Source organism: Rissa tridactyla, chromosome 9 (assembly GCF_028500815.1).
Source record: "Rissa tridactyla isolate bRisTri1 chromosome 9, bRisTri1.patW.cur.20221130, whole genome shotgun sequence".
NCBI classification, from domain to species: domain Eukaryota; kingdom Metazoa; phylum Chordata; class Aves; order Charadriiformes; family Laridae; genus Rissa; species Rissa tridactyla.
This window is the reverse complement of record NC_071474.1, coordinates 16,984,084-17,003,598: the sequence shown is the minus strand read 5'-3', so window position 1 is coordinate 17,003,598 and position 19,515 is coordinate 16,984,084. Positions and strand designations below refer to the sequence as shown.

The window sequence follows — 19,515 nt, the reverse complement described above, 5'->3', positions numbered from 1 at the left end:
AATCCAGAAAAGGAAATTGCCCAGAAGCTGAAGTAGAACGGGCACTGCTCTTTTCGTTAAGCCTGCTGGATGCGTTGTAGAAAAGAAGTGGCCAAGGAAGATGAATGGCAAAAAGTAAAGCAACTGTGAAGGAATTGGATTCCAGCACACTCTTCTAGTATTAGTAATGAAGATTGTTTTGTGACATCTATATGTAACATGGATCTGCAGTAGAAAACTGCAGATGCAGAAAAGCCAGCTTATAATCAGAAAATAGAGGTTGAAGATAGATTTTTCCATCAGCTCAATTGATTTCTCATCCATCTGTTCTAACTTACCATTAAGTAATCTATTTCCATTCTAACACTGAAGATTACGTGCCCTGTCTTCAAATCGATACCAATTGACTAGATCACATTTTTTAAAAAAAGATGGCTCTCGTAATCATTAGGCAATGCATCCAGCAGTTGGCTGTTCCCTCACAACTGGAACAAGAGAAAATTAGACTTAAGACAGAAGAGCAGGAAGCTCTTGTACTGGCTTTTTTTGACTGTGTCACTGAGGAAGGATAAAACCTGCCAAAGTAGAACCTCAGGACAAATTTGGCAAAATCAGTTTAATGCGATTCGCTCTTTCAGATTTATACTTCTATGAAGCAGAATTTCTTTGATGTGATACCATAGCTCCCCAAGTAGACTATCAGAAAAACTTGAGCAGGATTATGCTGAAGAACATAATGTTGATTTGAAGTCTACTGTTAATATTTTACATAAGAAAGAAAACTGCTTAAGTCTTTCCTTGGAAATAATAGTATACTTGAATTATAATTCTCTTGTAATAGTATTGGAAATATGGTATTTTTATCTCCATATTTACCTACTCCGTACTATGAAAATATTTAAGCAATTGCTTGAATGCTGTTATTAGCAATAACACTATGTGTCATACGTAATTGGCAATGTTTTGACTACTACTTAGTTCATGGATAACATGCAACAATATCTTTGGGAAATAAGCATGTGCCCAAGCAAGATGTTTGTTGGGTTTCTAAAAAGCAGATTTTTAAGTTTCTACTAGGTGAAAAAATGGTCAAGATTTGTCAGGATAGGGGTCTATGTTACACTATTTGGGGTAACTGTATAGAAAGACAGAACCAAGATTTCAGATGCTTCCCAGACCCAAATATGGACAAGTATCTCAAATTTGGATACTTGTGCAAAAAGTTCTGCTCCCTAGGCTTTGCAAAAGGATTGGAAAAACCACAGGATCCAGCTTACTCTTCGTTTCAGTCAGGATCTAAAAAACACGTGAAAAGTTGTATTATGCTTTTGTATCATGTTTGTATCTGGTCCTCCCTGGACTGTGGAATAGTGGAGGCATCCACAGGGTTTTTTTATTCTAAAGTTTGCACTAGAAAGGATTCTTCTGCATGAGGATTATGGAGGGTCATCTGGTACTTCCCAGTGGAGTGTCCCGCTCGCTGGTCTGAGTCCCTTCTGATGCTGTTGAAGTGACCGGTAATGGCTTTGAACTTCCAAAATGGTTGAAAACTCAGCAAGACTTCGTCTCAGCTATACACAGTTAGAAGATGCCCCATTTTTGTCATGGAAGATCTGTGCCCTTACCCTCACTTGGTTGCCAGTGAAAAACCCAAATACAGTGCAAGAGATGAAGGTGTCCCACCTGCAGAGATGCTGTCTTCAGATTGAGTGTACACAATATGATATGAACTTAGGGTCCCGTCAGTGAAATGCTGACCGTTTTCTAATATCCTGAGTTGGCCCTAGAATAAGGGTTTTGTAGGATCAGACTGTTAAAGATCATTTGATTCTGCTGATTACGAGATTCTTAGCCCTGCTAATATTTCTTGAATTAATTTCGGAGTCCTGTGGGAGCTTTGCCATGACCTCAGTAGGAGCTTGAATTCAAAAGGTTAGAGGCAAATAATACATAATTCAGCACAGAAATGTGCCAGATTTCTCCTAAATATGCTGTAATTAAGGTGTGTTAATAATCAGAAAATATCTATGCTTTTGGAAAGGAGTTATTTCAGAGAATCCGTTTGAACTAATCTGTATTTCATTATTTTAAAACTGTAGATTATTGAGTCTTTAGGCATTTGGTTTATTTTTCTCTTTATGCATCAGAGGTACTTTAAGTTGCCTAGTAGCTGTATACTATGACTTACAGTATTTCTGGGTTGTGGTCAGTATGCTCTTTCTTTATTGACTTAAAATGTATTGTGTATTCCATACTGCAAGGCTGACATGAAGGCAAGCTACAGTTTGTAAAGCTGAATAGCATTTTTTTGTAACAAAATAAGGATCTGAAGTTGTCTTCAGGTACTTCTGGAGAGTTTTACAGTCCGTACGAGTTCAGCAGTAGCCAGTGGTGTTAGGCATTGGAGGTGCGGTACGGCAGCTGGCCAACAGGCTGTCAGCGTGGGCTGGTCAGAGTTAGTGGCTGGCATGATGCCGGACAGGGGATGGACTTCTTCAGCAGCCCCCACGTCCATGTCTCCTGTGCTGTCCCACTCCCCACTGCCATGGGATGCCGGGGTTTCACTGGGAAACAGACTGCGCAGTTCACAGGAGATGCTACCAAAGGGTACCTTCGTGGGTTAGTGGTACAAGCTGCACCACTCTGCACTGATTTTTATAATCCAGTGTGTGAATATTTTAGATTTGTCTCCAGAGAAAATATTTTCATACAGGAAAAATAAGTAGCAGAAGTTGTGTGTTTCTTTCACTTCTTTCATCGTAGTGCCTATTCAGAAGTAGCCACATTATTTACTGCAGCTGTTTCTGGGCACTTTCTTTAAAGATGCTGGAAAGGCATTGTTCTTTCTAAGAAAAACTGGTTTAGCGAAAACATTCTTACACTTGAATTCAACTTAAACAGCAACAGAATTTTTTAAAAAATAATGCTTATTAAAGTAAAATATCAAAAATATGCTCCAAATGTGATGTGTCAAGTAAAAGTTGTGCTGAGGTGTAAAAATAAGATAGTTGCTACACTTTGCCTATCAGATGCTTTGGTTTAATTGGCAGCTGCAAAACAAGTGTGGCTTGAGCGCCCCATCCAGCTCACCCTCGCTTTTGCTAGCTGCCTCTGTTGAGGAAATTTATCGAATAGTTTTTCACCATGTTTTATCAATCTTTGACTTGCATCTTGAGTGCATCTGCAGCTTGTCAAGGTTCCCTGGATTAAATTACCAGCGAGACATTTGCAGTTAACTTCGGCAGCACAAGCCCTGCCTGCGTTTCCCGCTGAGGGCAGTTGCACGCATGCAGTCGTCCTCCCAGAAGAGAGGAACTGCTCTCTGCTTCTCTCTCTGTGGGTCAGATCCAAATGAGAGACACTTAATAAGTTTAATATATGGGAAATAACTTTGATTCTGTCTGGCTAAAGACTTTATGTGGTTTGTGAAGCAATTAAGTAGGACTTAGGACACTGTTCTCCCAGACAAAAAGGCCTTAGGACAGAAAATAAATATACTGTATTACTCTGAATATTAGTGCTGTTGCCAGGTTTGGGAGGTTTTGTTTTGCTATTGGTCCTCTGCCTGTGCGATTTTGGGTGAAAATGTACTGCCGATTGTGAGGCACTAGGGCCACATGTAAAATATTGCTCTTCAGATATGAAGTGGTTAGAAAAATAGGAGTAATTCAGCAATAAGTTTACAAAATATAGCAAAATGCTTATATGGATTGGGAGGTTTCCAGTTTTCTGAAGCACAGGTGCTGGGAATAGTGCATATATATTCTTTCTGGATCATACAAAGCTTTTGGCATCTATTTTATAAATTTGCAGTGCCAGACAGGACATACTTTATACAATGTGTGTTTAACATTGGGTAGACTAAAACTGAACGTGTACATAAATGACCTACATTTGAGGAATACGCGGATAAATAAATAGGAAAGTTTTTATTTTACCTTGCAGTCTTGGTAATTGTTGTAGAAGTTGCTCCGATAGCTGTCCTTCCAAAGATCCATGAAACAGTTGCTTTCCTTAACCAACCACATAATGAAATCTAAACTAATGGTTTGTTCCAGAATTTCGCTGTACGTTTTTCCTGTAAATACTCTGCTGCCCAGAATTGTTTCCCTTGAAAACTGTCTAGCACCTTCGCAGTAGGTGTTCAAAACCAATTTACTAGATGTCAGTCATTCACTCGTGCTCAAAACTCTGGTTTTCTCTTCATATTTTGGAGTATTTTTAAATGATGCTGTCTGATGGTATGTAACAATTCCACATGTGTAATGTTGGCAATACCTGACACATTAACGTGGATACACTGTAAATTACACATCTTATAGAGGCAGTTGCCATTTCTTCCTATTTAATTGCTCGCTTTCTTTTTGTTGTCTTATGTTATCATCATAATGAGATACATTGAGATGTGATGTGAACTGTAACTCAAGCTGAATGTATTTTTACATTGACTTTATGTGAACTTTAATTTTCAAAGGCAAATGTTTTGGGCTTTTCCCAGAACCAAGGCTTAGGAAAATGCGAGGAGAAGACGTTTTTCTTGTGTAATGTGAACTTACTATGAAATGAAAAGTTCTGGAAGTCTTGAAACCTTTCCGCTGAAGATTTAATGATTCTTGTTACTAATTTAGGTACTTAAAAATATCTGGAAAACTAATTTTGTTCAAACTTAACTTGGTAGCTGGAAGTATATTAGGATTTTTCATACAGAGTTATTTCTCTAACCTCTGCAGTGGATCTGTACACGTGATACTCTTTTACTGACTCACCATTACTTCACTGTGACTGAATCGTGACATTTTCCTTTCATCAAGGCAGTTATTTTCACACATGCAGTTCGTGACAGAGAGTGAGTTATTTTATTGTTCAAGTTGATATTTATTATATTTCAGGGGAATCATCTTAAGATGGCCAAATTCCAGCTATTTTGTTTTCAGAGTTGAGAAGAGCTAGAAAGACTTTCTGGTCAGTTTTAACCCAGGGGGACTCTGAGTCATTAAAGATCAGATAATAATTGTGGAAACAGGGAGACTACTGAGGAGTTGTATCAGGCAGTTACCTTATGTCTAATAATCTGCATATTAGTTGCTGTAATGAGAATGAGAGCACATTTGTGGAAACTGTCTTTAGGAGATATGCAATGGTATCAATTTTTTCGAAGTTCCTCTCCATCTGCTTGGGCAGCACTAGGCACTTACCTAAGGTAGGAGTTTTGAGCAGGAGAGAAAATGGCTTTATGTTAATTGTATCCATACTCTGATTTTTCAAAGGTGGGTTGGTTTTTTTTGGTGGAAGTACTGTAAATGACATGCTGTAGTTCTAATAAGGAGATCACCTGTTTGAAAAAGTTGAGGGAAACTTTTAAAAACTGGACCACCAAAACTTACCGTAGCTGTTAAATTACCTATAGCTAAAGAGAAAGGGGAAAGAGGAGTGACTGATTTATGCCAAAACCAATGGGTTAGTAAATGGTAAGGAGCAGTGCATTTTTTCCTGTGTAAGATTCTTAATTTACTGTTACACACTTAAAAGTTTTATAGAAAGTTTTCATACAAGCTGGATGATGTCTTTCACAATAATAATAATAATAATACTGGGGTCTTTTTACTTGTAGCGTAGCTTTGACTTACACTAAGGTCAAATCTTCGTATGTTTTTCTAGTTCTAAGTGTTACAAACTGCTTTTGTAGATTTTGTTGTTTTTTTAAAAAATTCACTTGAGACTATGAAGTAGTGGCTAACATTCAGGAGCTGTGGAGCATGTTGTGGGCTACAATCGAGAAAGCTGGCAAAAGTGAAAAATGCAATAAAAGGGAACTATAGTAATGGAATTATCTTTAAAGTAGTGGAGAAATGGATTTTGTAATTTTCTGATTGCAGTGATGTAGTTTAAACTAGAATTACAAAAGCTACTCTTATAAACCATCAAACGTAACTTCTAACTGGAAATACTGACCTTGAAAGTGGACACGAGTTCGTTGTTTACAGAACTTTGCTCCATTGCACCACTGCATCAACTACCTTTGATTTAAATGGTCTTTCGCTATTTTTTTTCCAAGTTCTAGGGGAGGCTGTTTAGAATTGTTAAACAGGAAGACAGGAACCGTAAAACATCTTTAAAAGGAGAGCTGTAAGCTGAACTGTACAAAATTAATTGGTACTCTTCAGACATTTGAAATACAAGTCTTAACGTATGGCCTATTGAGATTCTGCCATAGAACTGCAGCCTGAGCAGAAGTGTTGATCAGAGTTTGTATCCTGAAGTATTCCATATCTCTAGTGCAAAACATTACTGAAGGCCACTGTAAACAACAGTTTTAGTTAAGAAGCTGATCCAGGATGAAAGGTAGATGAAATCAGCAACAGACTGTATGAGGAATTCCTCATGAGGAATTACTGGTAAAGCTTTACATAATCTTTCATCCTTTGGCTAAAAATATTAACACCATAAAAATTCTTCAGGGGGCAGAGTTGAGGTGGTAGCTGCAGGGTGATCAAAACATAAAAGAGACACATTTTCCTTTTTTATGGGGAGGCCTCTTTCCGACCTGTCATATGATGGATTTGAAATTAAAGTTTAATGGAATCTCAGTTTCTCAGACAGACATCTTTCTACAGCTTCATTATTAACAACGATTTAATCTGAGTCGGCTCTCTTTATTTTTTCGGAGCTCTTGATAATTCATTTATTTTATTTGTTTAGTAGCAATATAAGAAAAAATACTCAGATCATGAAGTTAAGGAAGTGCTCCATATTGAAAAACAATGTAAAACCAGTCTCCAATAAATTTTGCTGAACTGTTTACTCCACAGTTGCTTGAATTAAAATGTAGCAAGTATAAATAGCACGTAAATAGTGTGAATGGATTTCGTTGTTAACCTGTATGCAATGCTATGTGAGCCGTAATTTTTCCTCCCAGCACTATATGGGTTATGATGCTGTTTTAACGGCTGTTGTTGCATGACATATTTTTCAACTAATGTTCACGGTATAGAGACTGTTTTGTTAATGTGTCAGAAAATAAGACCTGGAGACAAGTGGGTGTATGATAGCTCTTGGGAAAATAAACATGTAACATTAAGTAAAATAAAATTTCAAAATGTGTGAATACATTTTTACAGTCTGATGCAGAGCCATTAATGTCATTTAAATGTTTTACTTCAGTTGCGAGCCAAATCACCAAAGGTTCTTGATTATCTTGGTTACAAGTATCTAAAGGGTGGGTTTAAGGAGGACGGAGCCAGGCTCTTTTCAATGGTTCCCAACGACAGGACAAGGGGCAATGGGCACAAGCTAGAACATAGGAAGTTCCGTTCAAATACACGGAAAAACTTCTTTACAGTGAGGGTGACAGAGCACTGGAACAGGCTGCCCAGGCAGGTGGTGGAGTCCCCTTCTCTGGATATTTTCAAGACCCGCCTGGATGCAGCCCTGAGGGATGTGCTTTAGGCAACCCTGCTCTAGCAGGGGAGTTGGACTAGATGATCTCTAGAGGTCCCTTCCAACTCTGAAGATTCCGTGATTCCGTGATTCCGTGATTATGCCAGCTATTTTAGCGCTCTTTTGGGAATGACACAGACTGACTTTGCTTTCCTTCAGAAGTCCAAAAAGGTGGGAAGTTCTCCGCCGTGACTCATGCCTTCGGAGTTTATGTGGGTGCAGCTCTGTCTAGCCACTCAAACCCAACAAGCATTTTGCACAGGGAGAAGTAAAAGTCTGAAACTTCACCCATCGCAGTTCTTTACAGGGACAAGTGGTCCAAGGACAGTCCTATGTATTTCCTTGAAAGTAAAGACTCTCAACAATATGGGCTTCTTCCTTATAGGGTCAGAACTGGTGATAGCCAACTGCTTTCATCCTTAACCTTCCTACATCTCACATTTTGTCCAGAACAATGGAAAAAATAATTTCTTTTTAGTGTGTAGAGAAAAGGAATGCAATATTATAAAGTCTTTTAAATTAAATTGTCTACTTTTATACCCATTCTCTTCAGTTACTACCTTATTTTTGTTTTAATGAAAAACAGACTTGATGCTATTACAAATTTTTCTTACACAAACTTGGATACTAAGGGCCACCAAGATGATCAAAGGACTAGGAGGCCTGCCATATGAGGAAAGGCTGAGGGAACTGGGTTTGTTCAGCCTTGAGCAAAGAAGGCTTAGGGGAGACCTCACCACCGTGTTCCACCATTTGAAGGGTGGCCACAAAGAAGATGGAGACTTCCTTTTCACAAGGAGTCACATGGAAAAGATGAGGGGTAATGGGTACAAGTTACTCCTGGCGACATTCTGATTATACACCAGAGAGAAATTTTTCACACTGAGAACAATCAGCCATTGGAATAATCTCCGCAGGGAAGTGGTGGATTCCCCATCATTGGACACTTTTACGATTCAGCTGGACAGAGTGCTGGGCTATCTTGTCTAGAGCATGCTTTTGCCAAGAAAGGTCAGACCAGATGATCCTTGAGGTCTCTTCCAACCTGGCATCCTATGATTCTATGATAATAAAGACTAAACAAATTTATATTTTAAATTTACATATTGCACACATGTTCTTATGTCATTTGTTACCTCACCTTGAAAAAGTAGATTGCTGAGTCCTTAGCCTCTCCGGAAGAGTGAATGTGTATCAGCTTAGCGAAGGGATGATTAATAAAGCCTATACAACTGCAATTCAAATCTACCATTAGTGGTTAGATAATACGTTAGTATTGCATACCTCTGTTCCTGCATGTATTAAAAGTCAAACAAATCAAGCTGACTTGAAAGTTCTAGTTGGTTGATGGTTGAAGACTGATAAAGTCACTCACTTTGTCTAATGAACCATTGCTTTTTCATTGAAGAATAAAAATGGTAAGGACTTAACAAGAGACATAAATACATAGTGGTATCTAAGCACTATTTACAAAATTTATCAAAAAACACAATGAAATCATTTCTATAAACAATTTCATCGATATTAAATAAATTAAAAATAGTTGATTAGTCAGCAGCAACCACTCCCATCGGGGAAAAAGAATTCGAATGTTGGGACTTAACAAGGCAAGGACACTGCAGCATCACTGTCCCTTCACCCAGTGTGTTCTGTTCTGAGTTCTTCTGTGCTAGATTGTCTTTAAGCTTGGATATCAGCTCACTCTTATAGCAGGGACACAGAACTTCCTCTGTGGATCAAGGTACTGTCCAGTTCCCTATATTTTGTAGTGACTGCAACAGTAAAGTTGTAAGAATATGCAGTTGTCAAAGATAAAATAATCTGCTCAAGTTATAGGTCTTAGCCTAATATACATAGGATGTTATGAAGTTCAAACTTAAATATCAGGATGTTCCTTCGCAGCTAATTACCTTTATTAATTAAATATCTATATATATACACATACCAGTCCAATCCCTTCTTGACTCTTATTAGAGTGTTCCTCTCAACAGCTTCTTGTTGAATTGGAGCTGATAGGCCTATGGACACACATCGCGTGAAAAGTATTCTTTTTTAATTTACAAACCTTTTTTTCCATTTCTTTCCCTTATTTTTTTGTTTTGAATTGGAATAATTGATTTTTAATCCATATGTCTATATTTGTCTGCATCTTTATCTGTAACTATGGAATCTTCTCAATACAGAAGGTTTTCTTTCAACAGGGGGGTACTCGAAGAGTAATAAAGTGATTGACACGGTTTCTGAAATGTGGCAATAGTATTGCATGTAAAATCGCTAATTTATGTAAAAGAACAATGATATTTGCAGTGTGGTTCGCTATTGCTGTCTTTTTTTATCTTAACATAATGCACCTTTACATTGACATTTATGACCGTTTCTCACTACGCAGTCGCACTGATGTTCTTCACCGAGAGGCCTGCAGCAAAAGCAGAAAGACTGCTTCTGTTGATTAATTCAGTTAATTCAGATGTCTGGAGTATGTAAAAACAATTTAAGTTTCTTCTCTAATGTGTATTACTTCGGAATTAATGGCATAAATTTAATTTCCCATCATTTAGGCCGTGCATGTAGGCTTTGTAAGTTTTTCCCAGCAGCATAAATAGTTGTATATAATGCTGAGAGCATTTTAACTGAGCAACGCAGTTGTGACGGGACAAAGAAGAAACAGACTCTGGAGTAACGGGGTTTAACATGGAATAACAGTTGTATATGTTCAAAGCTCGTACCTCGAATTTGCATTAAAAGGTAAATTACCAAGCAATATACAGCCAAGGATATTAGTAGATTTTGTTGTCTGTTTTAAAGTCTGTATTTAAAAGCAAATTATTTTGTATTGAAATTGAAAAACTTTGAGTAGGGCATTTAGAGAAAAGTTCAGGTCTTTCCTTTGTACTTAAACAATGTCTGATTCGGTTTCAGCCTCGAGATAATACTATATTTTAAAATCTGTAACTGTAATATTGCATAAAATTATGCATATGTATGTGGTAAGAGTTTCTGACCTTAAGGACTTAAAATTGTAGTTGCATAGAGAGATAAAGGACATAGGAACAAGAAGGAACAGGGGCAAGTAGAAATCAGTGACTTTCCCATGATGACAAAGGGGATGCACTGCACAACTGCATATTGAATCCATATTTTATCCTTCCCTGGCTGGTATCTGATTTGCAAAGTCACTTTTCCTTACGCAAGAGATCCTACTGGCATTTTTAGAGAGATCATCATTCCAAATAGTGCTGCAGAACAGGGTTCTGCAGATGTTCTGGCAAAAAAATTATGTTCTGAAAAGGAAATGGAGGAAGTAGCCAAATGGCTTCATGAAGAATAACTGGAATATTTGGCAGTCCAGGGTATTCATGTGTCCCTAAATTGTTTGGTGCTTCTGCATTGCATAATCTACTGATTTTCTGTATCTGCCTCTGTGGTTTTTTTTCTGTCTAAATCACAAAATAGTCAATTGAATGGGAAGGAAGTGGAGGAAAACCACTTCCTCGGCATCCATGTGTGTTCAGCGTATGCTGCTGGCTGGCTGAGAGTCCCATGACAACCTAGGAGGAACTGTAGAAAAAGGTGTCCAAGATATCTTTGATTCTTCTTTCTTTTCTTGCAGCATAAACGCACCAAGTGTTCGGACAAGTTTTCTAAGCTTGGTGGGTTTTTTGCACAACTACTAATGTAACTCTGTTCTTTTCAGCTGCCACGGAGCTCTGTCCCCTGGCATCAGAGAACACCCAGCAGTATAATGCACTTTGGAGGATTTGATTGGACACCAGTAGGTAAAGGTGATTTCTTTTGATCAAAGTCCTTGTTTTTTGTTCCCAACCTCTACAGCGTTGCGGAGTCGATCAGGACGGTCCATCATCAATGGAAACTGGGCAATTGATCGACCTGGGAGATATGAAGGTGGTGGGACAATGTTCACTTATAAACGCCCAAATGAAATCTCCAGCACTGCAGGAGAGTCATTTTTAGCTGATGGTCCAACAAATGAAGTCCTTGATGTCTATGTAAGTTACTTGTATTTAGATTAACCTACCTGATGGAAAAAAATTGTTCAGCTCATTGCTAACATGCAACGCTAAAATTTCATTTAGTACCAATACTTTGTTAATGTTTTGTTCCTTTAAGTTTGAAACATTATTTTTGCTATTTTCATATTGATTGCTGTTGCTCCCCTCTTGCTCCAGATCATAGGAAATCTAACTAACAATGAAGCCTTTTTCTCTCAGACTTTACTGATCCAATAAAACCAGTCTTACTTGTTCAGTAGAATAGAGATAAACCATACAAATTTCCAGGGGTTTTTTGTGAACTGGATTTTCTCCGGATAGTTTCCTACTCAAGTAAATTTTGCATAGCTTAATTTTACAGTGAACTGAAGCAAATAGCTAAATCAGAGAAGGCCTCTCACAGAGTAATACCACCTTGCTTTTCTTTAAAAGAAACATAAGTCCAAAAAACTATAGAACGTGGGATTTGAAGCAGGGCAGTTTTAATATGAAGCTGTGCTAGGAGACCATACATAATAGCCATTTTGGAAAGGAACAGAGAAGACGAATAGTAGCTAAGAGGGGAAATCACATTGAAAAAGCTGTTTACTTCAGATGGGATGGGTTTTTACTGCATCATATTGAAATAAAAAATATAACTGGAATTGATTACAATTTATTCAAAGATAAATGGTGTGTGTTCCGAGATTATGCACTTTCACATGGTAAAATCCATTCATTGAAAAAACTAGATTAACTGGTGGTATGGTTGGGTCATCCAGCTGCAGCTTTTTTGCCTTTAAGTGCAATATGGGGTGGAAAAGTGAGTGTGCTGGGTTGTTCCATAGAAAAATTAATAGTAACTACCCTGATTACTCAGCTGGGAAAAGTTATATGTTGGCAAAGTTATTCCCCATCTGCTATATGGTGTCTTAACAAAGCTATGTAATAATTACACAAACATTACTTCTTTTGGGGTAATTTCTGATCGATTGCAATTTTAGACTGGCAAAAACTTGGAATATTAAACGCTTGGTCTCCTAGATTCTGCAAGGCAGATTCCATGTTTTTAAAATATACGTGTCGTTGTGTAGTTACAGGATGCTGTGAGCTAAGGTTTGGTCTTAAGTTTTTATTGTCAGCTTATTGATGCCTAATACTTAATGACCTGGGGAGAAAAGGATCGGGAAATGGATTAAACAGATATTTCTAAAGTAATACCATAAAAAACATTAAGCTTAAATTTATCATATTTTAATGTTTTAGTCTCTTTTTTTGTTGTTGTTTTTGCAATGAATATAAGAAAGCTGATCTGATGGGCGTAGCTTTATCAGTTTTGCTCTGTGGCTGCTGCTATGGGTTGCCGTATCTAATTTGACTGGACTCTTATCTGAGATGCTCCTTGTAGATATGCGGAATACTACAGTTCATTATAAGCTGATCGTTTAGTGTCTTTTTCAATACAGTGTGGGAAGATAAAAATGAATAGTGCTAGATGAAAGAAAATCAATCATCAATATGACACAGCCTCTCTTAAAGGTTTGTAGCTGCACAGATACAGATGTCTTTTTTCAGACTTTGTCTTGCAGTTTCTGAATCATGTAATCCTCTTTTCATCCAAACTCAGGATCTTTATGCTCTGAGTAGAAAAATGAAGAGATTTGCAGATGGGGAACTCCAAATGGCTTTCTGTTCCTTTTTCCTGAGATCGTGCTGTCTTTCTTCCACACTAAAAATGTAGAGGAAAAAGCTGTCTAAGTTACATCAGGTTATAATTAGCAAGGTAAAAAGAGATGCAAGTTTTGTCCACGTGTGAAGTATACATTGCTACAAAGACTTAGGTCCAATAACTCAAAGCAAAACTATTGTATCCTTCCAGGTATTTTCCTGCAGGAAATCTGTGACAATATATTCATAGGGACTTCATCAGTTAAGCTCTTTATAACATGTCCTTGTCAATTGTTTTGAGAAATGTGATGGAAAAACGATGGGAACCATTGGAAAGTTGTTCCTGGAACCATCTTAAGAAGATCCTGATTCTGGAAGGTGGGGAGGGGTACTCTTCTGCTGAAGTCACCTTCACGGTGCTCAGGTCTTTCAGGACCAAAGACAAAGAGGGTGTATTTTTTGGATGACAAAGTGACGTGGGAAGGACAAACCCTTACAAAAAATGTTACAGGCAATGCATTATTAGATGGTTCAGAAAAGCAAATGATCTCTGAGGGACAGAGTTTAGAGGAACAGCTATTATATTTGGCAAGGAAAAAGTGATTTTGACACAAGGAAAAACAAAGGTCTGAATCCCTAGTTTGTTTTAATTGGTGTGATGAATTTAGTGAAACCTTGACGCATAAGTGTGCTCTGCTGGGTCATAAAGCCATTGGCATAGCATGGCTTTTTTCTTTTTGGGCCATGGTTTGTCAGAACCAAAGACCTAGTGCAAGCTCTGGTGGTGATTTTGGTTTGTTTTTTTAAAGAAACGGTACTTTAAGTTAAAGTGTAATCTGAGGCTTCTAGCAGACCAATCCCCACAAAGAGTTCAGGACTCTTAAAGCCACAGTGTCAGTAGAAGCAGTACTGGAGTAATCAGAGCTAAACTAGTGAAATTAGCATCCGATGGCATCCCTGCCTTTCTAGCGTGAGTATGCTCCGACTCTCAGCAGCAGCAACGTAACACAAGCCCTTTGGGTACGGAGTGTGCTGCTCACACTTTTAAAAAGCTTTTATAAAGTCCTGTCTTGCTCAGGTCTTATTATGCCTAACTGCTTAAACAAGCAGACAAGAAGTGAGGCTGACTTTCCGAGGCATGCTCATGTCAGCTCACATGGGCTTGTGCAGCAGCAGTCTGAAACCACTTGCCTTCATTTTCACATTTGAAGGAGAAAAGCTTGTGGTTCACGCCTGTGTTTCATAAAGAACACTTCGATAGAGTTGTCGTGGCTAGCTGTAAAGCAGTGGGAGTCTGGCTGCACTTACTTACATTGCACCTTTACCCACTTGAAAATCAGCGTGGAAGGATGTGGGAGGGTTGCACAGGCACTCTTCAGCTGCTGTGATGAGTCTATGGGCCTTTGTAATCTGTTCACTTGATCTTTATTGAGCGATGTTTATGGTGAGAGCAGCCTAGTGTTAGTAATTTTAGCTAGTTGATTGTTGAGTCTCTGTTGAGTGGCTCAAGGCAAGGCTGGATGGGCCTTTGAGCAACCCGGTCCAGTGGGAGGTGTCCCTGCCCAGGGCAGGGGGGTTGGAACTAGGTGATCTTTAAGGTCCCTTCCAACCCAAGCCATTCTATGATTCTATGGTGCAGAGGTAGCGTCACGGTGATGCAAGGAACAGTTTGATTTGTGAGATGGTACACATGGAATACCACATGTGTGCTGTCTCCACGTGCTCCCTTCAAGTACAACTGATAAACCTTAAAAAAGGCCATTGGCTAGACATGTAGATTGGGATCTGTGGTATTTATTTTTCTCTACTTTCTTTTTTCCTTGTTTGTGTTTCCTCAGGCGTCTGTCACGCTCTTTCTGCCTGAGGGTGACCTTAGGACATCTCTCGTGCCGCTGGGGCCTGGCTGAGCCCCTGCTGCCTGCATTGGGCCCCCAGCGTGGCAGGTTTATGTTTCCCAAAGAAGATTTAGAGAAGCAGTAGTTTCTCTGCCATCACAACCTAGCTCAGTTCGCAAACATAGTAACCTGTATTTTCTTATTTTTTCCAGAAACAAGTATCTTTTTTTGGAGACAGTCATTAACCCTTGTTTCTATCCTGACCAATGATAAATAATGTTATGTAGTTGATCAGTTCAAGTAAATATTTAAGCATTAGTCATATAACAAGTGAAAGAAGTGAATATATGGCTGTTTTTCTTTTTAGATGATACATCAGCAGCCTAACCCAGGTATACATTATGAGTATATCATTCCAGGAGACAATGTCATTAGCCCTCAGTTGCTTGCTCACAGGAGGCCAGGTAAAATGCCACTATTTCCTATTATTAAACACATTTTGTTACCCAAGAAACTAATAGAGAAATTCATACCATTAAATTCAGTGTAAATGCTGCCATTGATGTGGGAGAGGCCCCGAATTTCACCCTATGTGTTGAAAGAGAAGTCTGCATAGATTTGGTAACTTCAGTGAATTAATACTGGCAGGGATTATTTATGCTGTAGCGGGGAATCTGGTCGCATATTTCTGCATTCAGTAACAATTTTGTTATAAAAATGTTAAGCATGGCTTTAAATGAGCTGGAGTGTTGTAACCATGTCTCAGAAATGAAATAGAACATGATTTTTCTCTTCGGAGTTTAAGATAATTTAAAACAACCCTTCGCCATTTCTCTTTCCTCTCCCAACTGGAGAGGACCAAACACAAACCTGTTGCCTTCCCAAGGTAGAATCCGGACCGCTCGTGCTCCTGCCTGAGCTGTGGATATATGCCGTGTGTACTGGTATAAAGTTCTGAAGGACAGTAGAAAATTTGCAGGCGAGTTTGGTCTTACTTTTAATGTTTGTGGCTTGCCTTGACAAGTTTCCAAGTGTGTTTGCAGTCTGTTCGTAACGAGGAACAGCTGTGCTGTGACATGGGGAGGCACAGAACGCAGAGCATGGTACACCAAAAAAAGGCTTTGGGAAATTTTGATACTGGGTGCATTAAGTCTACAGTGTTTTTGGAGATTATTCAGGTTTTAATGTATTTGCTGGCTGAGACTTGGTTATCTTAGTTTAAAACAACACAATCTTTGCAGGACCCTATTAGGAGGTCTCTGCATAGCAGATTAAAGCTGCTTTCAAGTTTAATGATCCTCCAGTTGTGATTATTAGTGGATGAAAACAATGACTGATATTTGCAAGTGAGGCTCATTATTTTACTTTTTTGTTATTGTCCATTGTCAGGGGAGCCCTTGAATGGTCAGCTAGGAATGCCAGAAAGTACAAATCACGAGGATGAGGATTTGCACAGGGAGACAGACACTCTCACTGGACAGTCAGCTGGAACTTTTCCAGTTATTCAGCCAGGAAGATTTCCTTCTCATCAGCCAGAAAACCAGGTGCCTGCTGTGCAACCACCAAGACAAAACCGAGAATACAACTGGAAACAGATTGGAAAAACCGAGTGCACAACTACATGTGGGAAAGGTAAGTGCTTCATACACCATGCACAGAAAATAGATGACACGTGGGAGGGTTCCGGCGTGGGAGAGGAGAAGCCTGGATGGAAGCAGCATCGTGACTATTCAGCAGCTCTTGTATGCCCAAAGCATTGCTGGACCTGGTGTTTTCTGTTATCTTACAAGCAAAAGACACATCAGTACTATTATGTGTGCTTATATTTAAATCAGTAGAAACAATAAAATTAAAAATATGGAAGTGTGTAAATTAAAAGGGAATATATGTGGCATTTGCCTCTGAAAGGAAATATTTCAGGATTTTATGGCAAGCTGCTTTCTCTTGCACCCTTGATACACAGCTGCTTTCCTCAGCATTCTTTGGCATTCTTTATCCTTCCATTTGGCCTCTCCTGCTCTGTCAGATACACCCTCAGTGCTTCTTGTGTCTCTGTCAACAGTTTTCTGATGTTTATGGGAAGGTTTCACAGGGACTCCATCAGCCATATCTTTGCCTCATTGGATGTTGCTGGAACAGCAATAATGTGACTTCAGAAAACCGAAGTTTTCATAGGGGAGAGCTGGGAAGGAAGAGGGATGGAAAGGGACTGGTAATTAGTGAGCTTTTGGGATGTGATGGATACACTACTTGGAGCTTGACAAATTAATCTTTGCTGTAAGACATTTGCAGTGACCATAGATTCAATGACGCATAGCACAAGCAATTATTTGAAAGAATAAGTTTTTGTGATAGTAAAAGTGAAATCTTTTGTCCTATACTTAGCCACCCATCATCATACCTACAAAATCACAGAGCTTCGAAATAAAGGCATACCAATGAGGCAACTCAGCTGACTGGCACCAGTTCATATACGTTGAGAACATTTTCTTCCTAATTAGTTTGAGAGGACACTGTGAATTTGGTCCAAGGCCAGATAAGTGTCAGTGTTATAGCTACAGATAGAGCTAAAAAAAATCCAGCAATATTGATACCAATCAAAATTGCTTCCCACTATATTGAGAAAACTTTTTTTCCTTGGAGAAAGTGCAAAAGTTAGAGCTAAAATACAGCCTATAAAAGTCAGAAGACTTTTGGAATTCAGCCTTTTTGTGGAGAAAAGGAGGGAATGTAAACCAGAATTGTTTTGGTTGGCATTTAAATACACTATGTGTCTTTAATACAAGACATATGGGCAGAATGCTTAATTGTACCTGATTATTGCTTAGCAGCAATCAGTGAGTATCACCTGCTGAGAGTCTGGCCTATCATACATGTGGTGAATTTCAGTATCCAGAGCAGGTAATTTATGATGCAGTTGCAGGAACACATCAGGGTAAATGTATTCTTCCTTTACATCATAGAAGTCTTGGTTGTATTTCCTATGGACCTCACAGACATTTAAACATAGTTCTTGCCATTTCTTCAGAGATCTGGTAGTGGCAGTGGTATTAATAAAATCTGAGTAAAAACGATGATAGCAAAATTGGAGGAAAACAGAATTCAAAGGATATCTTTCAGCCTTCTATGCAGCTTAAATTCACCCCATGAGATTTAGCAAGAGAGCTCTTAAAAATCAGTATCTCTTTTTCTGTTATTTGGAGATTTGTGCATGTTCTGATCAAGTTTAATTCAAAAGAAGCCAGATCTTGAGAGCAGGATCCTGACGCTGTTGAGACTGTATGAATATTCCTTGTGATCTTGGTGTGAGAAGCCTGTCTGAATCTCTGACGCCTCAAAGGCATTTCAAGTCAAAGTAGGTTATATAGCCTGATAAAAAATGGAGTCAAAAAATCAGAAAGCAATCTTGTACTATTTAAGGCTTTGTTTTCATTTTGTATGATTTGTTACGGGACACTTCCTTCTTTTTTATTTTTTCCATGTTTTCCTTTTTTTCTGCCACTTTATTTCTTCATGTAGAAATGCAGATGGTACATGGTCTTTATTTATTATTTTTTTTCAAAATGAACCTGTCAAAGCTAAATAACATTAGGAAACTTTAAGCTGGAAGAAGAAAGAACAATTATTATGTTACCTAAGGAAAAAGTGAGGATAAATTAACAGTTTTGGTGAAAAGCTGTGAGATTTCAAAGTGCTTTTAAGTAAAACTTTGGCTTGGAAAAAAAAGACTATTATCATTTTTTAAGAGTAAAAATGCTTCCCATGAGAACTGCCACCAACCCTTGTCCCAGATTTCCATTTAAGATGACCGAGCAAATAGATCTGCTAGAATTTGGACAGTGTGGAAACTGCTACTGCATCCTGCAACTGCACTGTTGTGGCTTATACTGCAGAGTCTTTTGCAATGCATCACCTTATTTTCTTCTTCATTTCAGGGTCACAGTACCCAGTTTTCCACTGCGTCAACAGAATCACTCACGAGGAGGTATCTGAGAGTTACTGTGACAGCAGCACCAAACCCATTCCAGAAGAGGAGGCCTGCAACCTCTTCCCATGTCCAGCTTTGTAAGATATTACAGTTTAAGTCAAGTGAAATAAGCAATGTTATTGAGGTTTTGCATGTGAAAGAGGCTGTTCTAAGTGGGAAACTAGTTTGAACTTCTAAGTACTGTGCACTTACTTGTGTCATAAAGTGTAGTAGATACTTTTTCCTTAGTTGTTGGTGGCCACCCTTCCCCTTCAAAGGGAGCAACAGCATTCAGAGAAGACAGAAGGAAAGTTGGCAACAAATGAGTGTAGTAATTTCTCAAAATTGGTGTGATTCTTCAGGCACGCGCACTACACGTGGTCTCTCTATGAGTACATTTTTTCAAGTGACAGGCCCAAACCACACCAACCTGTCTAAAGAATAGGCTCTGTAGGTTATATTGCTCCACATTGGATCAGTGTGCTGTGGTATCCACCTGTTCACTCCATGGTGTCATATTTAAAGATGAAATTCGGCTGATACCGCTCACAACAGCCCCCTCATAAACATCACTTCTCTTTCCTGGAATTCAGTGGTGCAACTCAAAGACTGGATTCTGAAGTGGTAGCCCTTGTTGCCA

At 38.7% G+C, this 19,515-nt stretch overlaps 1 protein-coding gene across 7 annotated transcripts in view; it reads left to right on the top strand.

The window, feature by feature from the left end:
• THSD4 (thrombospondin type 1 domain containing 4) overlaps positions 1–19,515 on the top strand; it is a 331,149-nt gene that overhangs the window by 284,703 nt on the left and 26,931 nt on the right. For all 7 annotated transcript variants that reach the window (XM_054213910.1, XM_054213911.1, XM_054213909.1 and 4 more), the window contains 4 exons: positions 11,248–11,423; positions 15,276–15,372; positions 16,298–16,540; positions 18,844–18,973. In XM_054213910.1, the coding sequence (XP_054069885.1) occupies positions 11,248–11,423; positions 15,276–15,372; positions 16,298–16,540; positions 18,844–18,973 (646 nt within the window). The remainder of the gene's footprint in view (positions 1–11,247; positions 11,424–15,275; positions 15,373–16,297; positions 16,541–18,843; positions 18,974–19,515) is intronic.